This window comes from Buceros rhinoceros, unplaced genomic scaffold, assembly GCF_000710305.1.
Source record: "Buceros rhinoceros silvestris isolate BGI_N320 unplaced genomic scaffold, ASM71030v1 scaffold11949, whole genome shotgun sequence".
Lineage (NCBI taxonomy): Eukaryota > Metazoa > Chordata > Aves > Bucerotiformes > Bucerotidae > Buceros > Buceros rhinoceros.
Genome location: NW_010431076.1, coordinates 9,697 through 21,224, shown reverse-complemented (window position 1 = coordinate 21,224; position 11,528 = coordinate 9,697). Strand labels below are relative to the sequence as shown.

At 50.7% G+C, this 11,528-nt stretch overlaps 1 protein-coding gene across 2 annotated transcripts in view; it reads left to right on the top strand.

Annotated features, from left to right (window-relative positions):
• The window catches only part of MB (myoglobin), a 16,541-nt gene extending 6,198 nt beyond the window's left edge, over positions 1-10,343 (top strand). The window contains exons 2-4 of one of the 2 annotated variants that reach the window (XM_010143299.1): positions 5,266-5,366; positions 9,003-9,225; positions 9,930-10,343. In XM_010143299.1, coding sequence (XP_010141601.1) covers positions 5,272-5,366; positions 9,003-9,225; positions 9,930-10,076 — 465 coding nt within the window. In that variant the 5' untranslated portion in view covers positions 5,266-5,271 and the 3' untranslated portion in view covers positions 10,077-10,343. Of the gene's footprint in view, positions 1-5,212; positions 5,367-9,002; positions 9,226-9,929 lie in introns of those variants that run through there. The other variant, XM_010143298.1, reaches the window with a different exon arrangement.
• Positions 10,344-11,528: the final 1,185 nt, after the last annotated feature.

The window sequence follows — 11,528 nt, the reverse complement described above, 5'->3', positions numbered from 1 at the left end:
CTGACTTCTAGGGATCTCCAGGGTCTCACTGGTGTAATCCCGAGTCCTTGCCTCCAAAAAATAATTCCTTCCCTTTGCTCCTGGGATGGGTAAGGCTTTAAAATCTGCCTGTTTTTTTATCTAATCAGACTCCTCTTTCCTTTAACTGCACTCCCAGTTTCCCAAAGAAATCATCAGTCCTTTTGTGCTCTTATTTTCCAGCCCTTCAGAGGAGGTTTGCATCCCCAGAGAGAGCTCATTCAGCCTCAGAGACAGCCTCAGCTTCTATATTGGAGCCTAAATATTCTGGTCCCAGACTGCCCTGCGGCTCTCCTGCTTGTTCTCCTACTGAATCCAGGCACTGGCCTGTAATAAATGACCTGCTTAGCCCAGATAAAGGTTTTGTCCGGGTGCTGTGCGGTGTCACGTACACTGTGAGATCCCTCGATGATTGCAGGAGAGCCGTGGGTTGTGCCTGCGTTGTCCTGTGCACCTCCTGGAAAAAGAAAGTTACTGAGTCAAAAATTGCCTGTCTGATAGTCACCAAAGGCTGGACCCTGTGAGCACTGAAGCAAAGGTAAAGCTACGTCTGACTTTATGGCACAGGGTACGATCCCTGAAAGAATCCATGCCGAGGTACTGATAAGTACGTAGCACAGCTCTGCAAAGTCACAACCCAGACCTTGTCCTGATGCTGAAATGTCCTCCTCCTAATCCTTCCTCTTCTTTTTAAGCAAGCCGGTCAGATCACCTCTCAGCTGCTGAAATCCTTCAGTGTGCGGGAGCCCTGCCTGGAGGCACTGCTAAGAATAGTGTTTAAGAGTGAGGAGAAGAGGGGAGTGAGCCTGGAGGGGATTTGGCCACTGTCACCAGCAGTTAGACTCCACCTTGTTTCCTACCAGTGGCAGAGGCCATGCAATGCGTGCAGCTTCACCAGGTGCTCTTATCTGACCATCTTCTGACCCTCTGAACGCTGAAGTTAACGGCACAGCTGCAGAAAACCCAAAGCCCTTGCCTTGCTATGGTCGCAAGATCCTGCTCCTGTTGCCCTTACCTCTCCGGCTCACGCTGCCGGCAGTGTGGGGTCTCACCTGCCAGGCTCCTGAAACAAAGAGCAAATGAATCTTGTAGAAGCAGCTGTGTTATCAGCAAAATGCCATAGAAACGGCGTCTGTGCTATGGAGGGCCTTTCCCCCAGCATTATGCAATAGGCAATTATGTAAGTTGGTGTTACATAACATTCCTGGCTTTTTCGGAGCGCCAGCCTCCCCACAACTGCTCCCCGGCAGAGCAGCGTGTACCATGCTTACGTCATGCCACGTTTTATACAACCCAGGGTCACGGCAGAGCTGGGGCTGCCGCCACTGCTGCTCCCAGCCCTGGGACGCTCAGCTCCTCTCAGGGTTTTTATACATTGTGTTGCGGGGGGGAAAAGGTTCACTGAAAAGAAAAAAAGTATTTAGTAAAAAAAAACCTGTTTGATCCGCTGAGCTATTTTCCTGTGTAAGCACACAGGATGGTTTGAGTTGTTTCTTGAGGAAAATGGACTGGGTGGCTGGTGTGCGGTTCCTGCTGTGCCTCTCTCTGGATGGCTCTGCTCCATATTAATAACCACCAAACAGCTGGTGTTTCTAAAACCATATGCAAGAGCCAGTCCCTGCTCTCTCACTGGCATGTCTATGGGCTCAAACAAGTTATAGAACTTCTTTGATCCCTCATAAAGGGGGAAAATGAGGGGGTTTTACAGTTGTGGTGTTGTGGCATGGCCTAAATTCATTAATGCCTGTGGAAAGGTTTGCCATCCACTGAGGGAGGAACAAGGCAGAGGTGAGATTGCATCTAACGTTTCGCCAGAAATGGCTCTTCCCCTGCCCGCTGTGCCTGTTAGATGGGGCGACCTTTCCTGAGCACTTTAGGTAACATTTTGGGGTAGAAACAAGCCCCTAGGACAGTCTTCCTCCTCAGCAATCCCCTGAGATTCAGCTGTGGCTCTGCTGCTGTCCCATGAAACCTTCCGCTGCCCTGATACCACTACCCCAGCCCTCGCCAGTGCTCAAGGTTGGGGGGAAGTCCCAGCACCCTCCCCGTGCCAGCAACATGCCACAGAATCACACAGAATCACAGAATGGTTTTGGTTGGAAGAGACCTGTAAGATCATTGAGTCCAACTGTTCCCCCTGCATTGCCAAGTCACCCCTAAACTACGTCCCTAAACAAGGCTGGGAGCAAAGTCTCCTGGCCATCCCAGGGCCCTGCCACCCTGCCACGTGCCCTTTCCGAGGAAAACAGTCCCCCTCTACACCCCACAATGAAAACAAGTCCCTTGCAGAAGTTCTGCCATCTGCTGCCCAGCCGCAGCGACAGCCCTGTGGCACCGCCAGCACTGGGTCACTGCAGTCCTGTGTGTCCCGAGGTCACTCTCCTGCCCCTGAAATTTGAGGGCTATATGTTGGCCCCCTCCCCGAGCCTCCAAAGCCCGGGTGGAGGCTTTGACGTGGCCTCTGGTCCCCGTGGCTTTGTCGCCCGTGGCCACTAGATGGTAGCAAGCCCTGGACGACGGAGCCGTCCACCCGCGGGGCTTTGCCGTGCGGCGACAGCACCCGCATCGCGCCAGCGATGTACCCCCAAACGTGGCCAGAAATGTGACTGGCAGGTTCTACCCTCGTTTAGCGAGAAGTGCCGTCGGGGCGGAGGGATGCAGGCGCAGGACCAGGGGCGCTGGCGTGGCCAGTGTCGCTAGAAATGGGTTTTTCAGTCACCCCACCCGCTGCTTTTTAAGGGGGCAGCCGACGCGCTGGCTCTCTGCAGTTTGCGTTTATGGGGATGATTATGCAAGTGACAGGTTTTGCCCCGAGGGGGAGAGGAGAGGCCTGCGGACACTAAAATGTGATACATCCTTTCCACAGCTGCGGCGCTGAGGAGTGGTCTGGTGCACCGTAAAGCTTCTAGTAATTCTGCAGACTTCTGTATAATAGTATGGAAGTATATCATAGCACAGAAGTATATAACAGCTTCTAATAATTCTAGTAATTATTTAAGCTCTAAGGAGAAGGGCTTATGATTTCATTTCATTACTGCTCCTCTCGTGAAAAAAGCAATATGGAATCCCATAGTCTTTTTAAGCCTTCTGACGATTAAACGTTAATGTCCGTACCTGGACTGCTGGCTTCTCAGCCCTGGGGAAATATACAGAGAGCGGAGAGCTGGCCAATTTCGGATGAAGTTATTAAGGCAACTGAGTAGCTTCAACTTGGGTAAAATGACAGAGCTCAGTGCATAAGCAGCAGCCTCTCGTGTACCAGGAGCACATTTCTGTCGTGTTTGAAACACGTGTAAAACAGTAAGGTCAGTATTCAGGATCCTACCCAAGGCCGAGCCTGGGATGGTGCAAATGCTTGTTTACTGCTCTAAGTAAAAAAAAAAAAAGCCTCCCTTGGAAAGGGAGGCTGCAGGTACGTGATCTCTCCTGTCTCAGCCGTGCACAGTGGAGAACAACTCTCTTGCATCAGTTTAGCTTAGTTTGGGTAATTGCTAGCAGCCTGGTGTTTGCACAGGTAAATCAGATGAAATTTTGGCTTTGAAGTGTTTAGGATGTGGATTTTTAGATGTGAGCTGAAGCAGAGAGGAGAGACAGGGAGCATTGCAGGGTCACGGGTTGACTTGGCTGACAGAGCCTTGCACATAACGGCCTAAATTCCCCTACCTCTAGGCTTGGATACCAGCTGACACCTCCATTTGGCTTTTGCCTCCCTTCGTACACAAACTACTCCCTTTAAACCTGGGTGTTTCTGAAGAGGGTGAGGCTCTGTGCCTCCATCCTCCTCCCTGCCTGATTACTCTTGTACATGGGCACTTCTCTCCCCTTGCAAGGCTGGAGCAGGGAGTCTGCTCCCACGTGCAGAGAGTGGGGGGGGGGGGGGGGGGGGGGGGGGGACAGGGAGGGAGGGAGGGTAGGGAAGGAAACAGAACATTTATCAGGAATATTTCTGACCCATCTAGAAGCAGACACGCGCCCGCGCGGGGGGGGGGGGGGGGGGGGGGGGGGTGGTGCAGCAGCGCACCTCAGGCCCCGCAGCACTGTGGTAGGGACCATAGGGTTGCATGCTCTTCTCCTGAGCCCCACGGCAGGCGTCGTCAGCCCTCAGATGACATTTCTCGCCTACCAAGGCCTGTGGTGTGTGCCCGTTTGGAAACATCCAGAGGTAGGAGCCTGCCTTGGGGCAGCAGTGCCAGCTGGGCTTTGCCATTGGGCTGTGCTCTGACTGCAGTCGCCCCCTGGAAGGGACTAATCACCCCGCTGGTGGGTGAGGCTGTTACCAGCCCTGACCGCGTTGGAGGAGAAAGGCTGGGAGGTGTTCCAAAGCATGCCTACTTTGTTCTCTAGCACGGACTTTTCCTTCCAACACCGGTATTTGGCTTGACAGCGGTAGCCAGAGACCTTAACCGCTGGCTGGGTGCATGCTGAGTGAAGCCGTGCTGTGTTCTTGTGTCTCTGGCCTGCTGCAAAAATTACCCTCCTGGCTCAGCTGTATGTCTGTGGGCTCTGACACCCAGGCTCAGCCAGCGGATAATCCTGGGTGTTCCCTGGAGAGGCAGGCAGAAGGACCCCAGCAGGCAGGTGCAGGGTAACTGGCTCCCATACAGCTTTTATCCTCTTCCTCCCTCCTGCAGAGGCTGTGGAGATGCCTGGGCCACTTTGGTTGGTTAGCTCTTACGAACGTGTCTCTTCTAACGGTGTGCTCCTCTCTGTTAGTGAATGGTGCATGTTACCCCGGGGAAAAGGAGAGTGAAAATAGGATGGGAAAAGAAAGGCCTTTGGAGTGTTGGAGCTGGTGCTACCGGCTGTCCCGGCCTTTTCTCCTGCCTGCCCTTGGCAGGTCAGGGGAGAGGGAGGCAGGGTGGCCTTGCAGATGACAGTGCTCTTCAGGAATCTCTTGCCATACAGCTTGACACTGTCTCTGGGATCTTGGGAACCTGGGACAGGCTCCTGGCACTGTGTTTTGGCTTTGCCCTTTCTGTCTAGAGTGGGACATGTGCCAGTCCCATATGAAATGCAGAAATGATGCCATCAGTGGCACCCACAATAGCACCTGACCCAAAATAGCTTCCTGGAAAAAAATAGGGAGACTGATTAGGTTAGACAAGCCTGAAAGAGAGCAAGACGTCCAGCTGACGATTGACAGGTGTAGGTCTGTGAGCTGGGGCTATAAATCCAACGGGTGAGCTCTCCAGCCACCCTTTGGGGAAAGGCAAACAGCTGCAAGGAGCACTCGGGACCTGCCTTCAGTGAACCATGGGGCTCAGTGATCACGAATGGCAGCAGGTCCTGACCGTCTGGGGAAAGGTGGAGCCCGACCTCGCTGGCCATGGGCATGCAATTTTAATGAGGTAGGCAAGGAGCTTCGGTCCTAAGAGTAAACTGAGAGCTTTTGACGAGAGACCTGTAAGGAAGGAAGCTGCATATTTAGTACGGGCGCTTGTGTTTGGTAGTGCTTATTTCAACAGGCTGTTTTCTTTGATGTAGGGTCGTGTTTTTTCCATTGCTGTGATTTCTGGGTTAAAAATGACACACGGTGTAAAGTGGCTGTGCTTCTGCCTCTCCATCTGTCTATGGGTGCACGAGCAGGCCAGTGTTGCTTTCAAAAGGTGGTGGGACCTTGCCACTCCCTCTGCCTCTGCTGGCAAAGCTCTACTTTGGATTCTCATTGCCCAAGCACCACGGTGAGGAATGCTGGAGAAAATTACGTGTCCTGGACCTCCAGATGCCCTGCGGCAAGGATGTGGGGAGGCAGGGAAGGAGACGAGAGGAAAATCACTTCTGTGGCAATTTTCTAGCAATCTATGGTTTCAGTAAAATTAACTGAGAAGTACCTGAGTGTTTCCCTCTCCCCACCCTGTTTTGTTTTTTTTTTTCTCAGAAATCTGCGTGGCAATACGTGTCCACGTCCTGATGAAGAACTTGAGGTCTGGGTGTGAAATCAGGCCATCTCCTTCCCCCTGCTTCCCTCCTCCATGATTCTGGTGTCTGAGTGGGAGTACTCATGAGTACTCTCCATCTGAGATGACCCCCGCCCCCCATGCTGTCCTTGCATACCCCCCATGAGAGGGTATGACCTTGGGCACCAGCAGCAAGTCACAGAAATGCAATCTGGAAGGGATGTCAGGACTGAGAGTGGGAAACAACATTGGGTGGGCATTGGATCCTACCCTGTCCTTAAAGACCAGCAGGGATGGAGATTTTGGGGAGACTCTCTCCAGTTCTCCCCCTCACCCTGTGTGCAGTATGATGTGTTGGAAGGGTGTGGATGCTGAGGAGAGCCATGGGGATATGGCAGCTGCCTGGGGGGTTTCCTAGCCTAAGAACGGCTAAAGGAAGGAGGTCACACCACCAGGCAAATCCACTAAAAAGCTTTGAAAAACTTTTCCGAAGATGACCCAAATAGCGGGCTGTTTTATTCACCTTCTTTATCATGGCCCAGTTCAGCTGCCATTTGAAAGAAAGAGAGAGATAGGGGCAGCCAGGTGGCATTGTGATGGTTCTCACCTCATGCAAGCTAGCAGAGGGGATAACAGAAACCTGAGCCCTCCCCACCAGTCCATCCCTGTGAGGCTATTTTGGCTCTGGAAGTGCCACAAGACAGGAAAAGCAGTTTCCAGCTGAAGAGGTAATACCGTTTTTCTTACAGGTATCGCAGGGCAGAGCACAAATAAATAGCTGGAGCGCAGCATTAAATAAATAAATAGATAGTCCCCTGTTACTTTGTGCTCCCAAGCCAATCCAGGTAATTTCTTGTTCCATCAACAGGTTTCTGAGGGAGGAGAGAGGCAGGGGAAGCCCAATAGCTCTTATTTTAGAAATGCGTCTGCATGTGCATTGTTAAGGACTTCCTAGGTAGAAGTCACAGCCTGGGCATATATTTAGAAAATCCTGATTCAACTGGATGTTTTCCAAAGGAAACAAAAAAATACTCCTCAGAAGAGTCTTCAGGAGTCCCAGGAGTATACCACCTTTGGCAGACACGATTAAGCCAGAGCCAGACACGATGGAGGGAAATTTTTAGAAGTAGCTCCATCCCATTTCAAGGTGCAAGGTTTCTTCATCTCTTTGGGTGGGACACAACCTGTATCATGGAAAGATACAGGAGAGAAGGAAAGGCCGATGGTGGTGTGCTCAGCACCTGGTAGAGTTCAGAAACCCTTTGGGGACCTTTGGAATGAAACTCCAGCAAAGATCGGTCATTCATCTAGGGAATCTTTTTGCTGCAGAACAACTTCTGTTTTCCATGTGCTTGAGGTATTTGTTAGTGTAGTTTAACCTATGTACTTCCTCGTATAGTGGAGAGTCTGGCCCTTGTGGCAACACACTTAGGCGGAATGTCCAGTTCTAGAAGGGATGCAAGCCGCAGTAGTCCCAGCACAAGCTCCATCCAGAAGGCAGAGCAAGCGTGCAATCACTGTATCATGAGAGGAAGGCTGGTTTCATGGCCGAAGTCCTGGGCTGGAGCTCCAGTCTCTGCTGCAGGTTACTTGGGTGAGACACTTCATGGGTGTGTGTTGTAGGGCTCTGGCTGTAAAGACAGACATTGCTTATGCTGGTGCTTCAGCTAGTTTGATTATGCCCATCAGAGAGTGTAATACCTGAAAATAAACTTGTGCAAGAGAGCTGACGTCTCCCAACACCTATTTATTAGACTACTCCTAATAATTAGGGCAAGCAGTATCCCCTTTTCACCTCGACTCTGGGACTCTGGCAGGGAGAAGAGTGACATTTCCTACTAGTTTGGTTGCCAGTGGTGTCTGCACCCTGCCTCCTAGAAAAAGCAACAGGGTGGAAGCAGCAGGCGCAACACTAACCTGTCATTCAGCCACTCTTCCACCTTCTTGATTGCATTTCCATTTTGGGATCATAGTGCCTACGTACAGCACTGCATGGCGTGGCACCAGCATGCCTGAAGGTCCCGTGCTCTTTCTACCCACTTGCTCCCAAGGACAGTCTGAGGTGTTGCAGTTCCCAATGGAGGAACCACACTGCTTGAAGCTAGGCTGAACTGGATGGGGGCAGAGAAAAAGGCAGGAACCAAATTCCTCCTTGTCTGCAGTCACAGGGTGGGGGCACAATAAGCCTTCCCACCCAGCTGATGTTCAAGAACACCTGAGCTTCAGATGTGAGGACCTGAGACTGGGGGTTTCTCCCTTTTTTAATGTGTATGATGAACCTCTAGAACGCTACTTTCCTGGTCAGTGCAGAGATGAGCGGGTAATAGGGTCCTGATGACAGCCAGGTGTCTACAGGTTGGCTCCTCAGGACTGGTAAGCCAATGAAGACAGGTGATTTTGTTTGGTTTGGGGATTCCTTCAATGAATGCAAGAACTCACCTCTCAGTACCATGATCAGCCTTGGCTCTTGTCTCTAAATACAGCTGACATAACCCAGGGGACGTGTGCCAAAGAGTTAGGAGACCTATACAGAAAAAATATGGGCACTTGCTCTGTCACTCTAGTTGGACATGTTTAGGGCACTGTTTCTGTTGCAACCAGAGGGAATAGAAAAAGACAGCAGTAATCACATTAGGACATGCGTTAGAAGAGATTAGTTACGATACTCGAAGGTATGTCAGGAACTTCTGCTCTCCAAAGACAAGAGGCTTTTTGTCATTTGTTAATGTCAGAAGGGAGCCTGTACAAAATAAATAGAAAGGAAGCTTCTGCACACAGAGCATCATGAGGTTGTGGAACAACCAACCTACCAGAGGAGGATGAAAACCAACTAAACCAGATTCAGAGCAGGGTCAGATGCTTCCTTACACGTATGCTAAAAGGAGTGATTGTGAATGGTAGTAGTTTGGAAAGGATTTATAGTGTCAGAGTTAGCAGGTTAAAGTAGCCTTTGCTAGCAGGGACTAGCAAAGAGCTTTCTTTGGGGAGGGAAGCAGGTTATCACACCTTTGCTTGTCTATATACTTCAGCTCTGGTCTGGATGACAGCTCCCTCAAGACCCACAAGTCACTCTGCTTTTGTCCACAGACTCTTTCAGGACCACCCTGAGACCCTGGATCGCTTTGAAAAGTTCAAAGGCCTGAAGACCCCTGATCAGATGAAGGGCTCTGAAGACCTGAAGAAACATGGAGTTACCGTCCTTACCCAGCTGGGCAAAATCCTGAAGCAGAAGGGTAATCATGAGGCAGAGCTGAAGCCACTGGCTCAAAGTCATGCGACCAAGCACAAAATCCCTGTCAAGTATCTGGAGGTATGGTAAATGGCAGGGAATCCTGGTGTCTGATGTGTAGTGAACGTGTATGCGAGAGTTGTGCTTTTATTTACTGATGGCTTGTTGGACTTCAGCGAGCCCTTCCTCAAGTGTGAGGTCTCTGCGTACAGGCAGAAGGAGGCACATAAAGGGCCCATGGTATGTGAGTGGTATGAGAATATCCAAGTTTAGATTTCCCATTCCAAACACCACATGCAGTCTGAGCAACCTTTGATAAACCAGTCCATGCAGCCTGTGCGTGCATGGGAAACTATGTTACGTAAGGACTGTCAGTGGCTGAACATGAGGGACGTAGAATTTTAGAGTAAGCCCTGTAGTATCAACTAATTGGAGACCAAGACTGGCAAAGTTAAGTGCTGGAGAAATACAAGGCATGAATTTTCAGCCTTAAGAGATAAGTTGGACAGAGAGTGGGAAGAGCCATAGTCTACTCAGAAGCAGATGAAGCATGATGCAGATCAGCGTCATGCAGGTCATGAAGCAGATCAGCATCAGAGCTAGGAATAGAGCCCAGTTCTTCTGCCCAGCTCAGGCTTCTTGCATGCTGCACCTCCCTGTTTCTCTAGAGACTGTGGGAAGGGCTACTGAATTAGCCTCGAGATATTTCCAGGCTCTGCAACCTATTTCTTAGTCTGGCTTTTCTGAAAATAAGTTATTTTTTTTCCCTCTCTACTTCCTCACAGTTCATTTCTGAAGCCATTATCAAGGTCATTGCTGAAAAACACTCTGCAGACTTTGGGGCTGATGCCCAGGCTGCGATGAAGAAGGCCCTGGAGCTGTTCCGAAATGATATGGCCGCCAAGTACAAGGAGTTTGGTTTCCAGGGTTAGCACATACACACAGAGGAACACCACAACAGAGGCCTGGCCAGGCATCTTAGAATAGCTTCCCCAGCGCTGTTCTGGACGTCTCACAATTGGCCATCCAAGATGTGTGGGAAAGCTTTGATGGGAGGCCAAGAGTCGCTCCAGGCACCATAGAGGCACTCAGAGTGATATCCATGATAGACTGTTGTTTCCTGGCTTCATGTGTACAAGAGAAATAATCCGCTTTCCTAGGAAAAATAATGTAAAAGGTTATCTATGAGCTTCTGCCTATCCTATCCCCTCTTTCCTTCTCCCTCCCCCAAACCCAGTCTCATCTGAGAGACAAATGGCATGGCCAGAGGTGAAGGGATGTGGAGAAACAAGGGGAGTGTTGAGAAGTGCGGTGAATGGGAGAGTGAAGGGATAACTCAAGTGGTATGAAATGGATGTCAGGATGGGAAACAGGGGCACAGCGTCCCACTCCTCCCACAGGTGAGACTGTTAGCAGGTTACTGTGGAGAGCTTCCAGCACAGTATCACCTCGCTTTGTGGGGGCGAAAGCAGCCAGTCAGTCTCCAGAACTGCCAGCCTGGAAACTTGCATTAGCTGCTAAACTCACGTTAGCAAAACTATAAAGAGAAATACTCCCTGCGATCGGAAGGATTCTGGTAGCCGCTGCTGCGCATCTGAAGTTCTGTTGCACTGGCAAGTAAAGTATGTGTTTCTCAGAAAATAAAAATTCCTGCACCAGTGTCCTGTGTTTGCTTCTGCCTTTACAGGTGCTCCAGTGGGAAGCAGGAGAGATGGAGAAAGCAGAAAGGTGTTTAGCATACGTATCTGGCTGCACCACATCCTGTGGTGTCAGTCAATGACTTGAGCAGCACACGACATCTGTCTCAGCCAGGGGACTAGGGGAACTCAGATGACACCATCAGGTCATGACCTGGTCACCCGGCTTCACAACAGAAATTCCCAGCCTAGACTCATTGCCTCGGAGCTGAGAGAAGCGCTCCCTGACTAAAGGCCATGGCAGCTGCTGCACTAGGGGCAATGTGGTGAGGGCAGGCCCTTTGCTTATTTACAGGGAGGTAGCACTGGCAAGCGCTGGGTCCCAGCAGCAGTGCAGCATGTTGCTCCCTTCAGGCAAGGAAAAGCAGGGCTGATTAGCCCAGGAGGAAGGTTGCAACGGCACCATATGATCCTCTTAAGACCCAAGTTTGGCCTCTGTACCGTGTTGCCTTTTTGCTGAGGTGTCTCTGCAGTGTATGCTGCACTGTGTTTACAGATATATTACCCATGTCCTGTGGGAGAGGTTAAGGGACAGACACAGTGGCAAGGTGCCTACTTTTGCCTGTTGCTCCCTCTCCATCTTGGTACTGCAGTGAGGTACGTATGACCTAATTTTGCTGAGGTGAGGGAGAGGCTGAGGACCATACTGTGCCTAAGGCTGCCCAAAGGTTAGTCAGAAATTGTTGG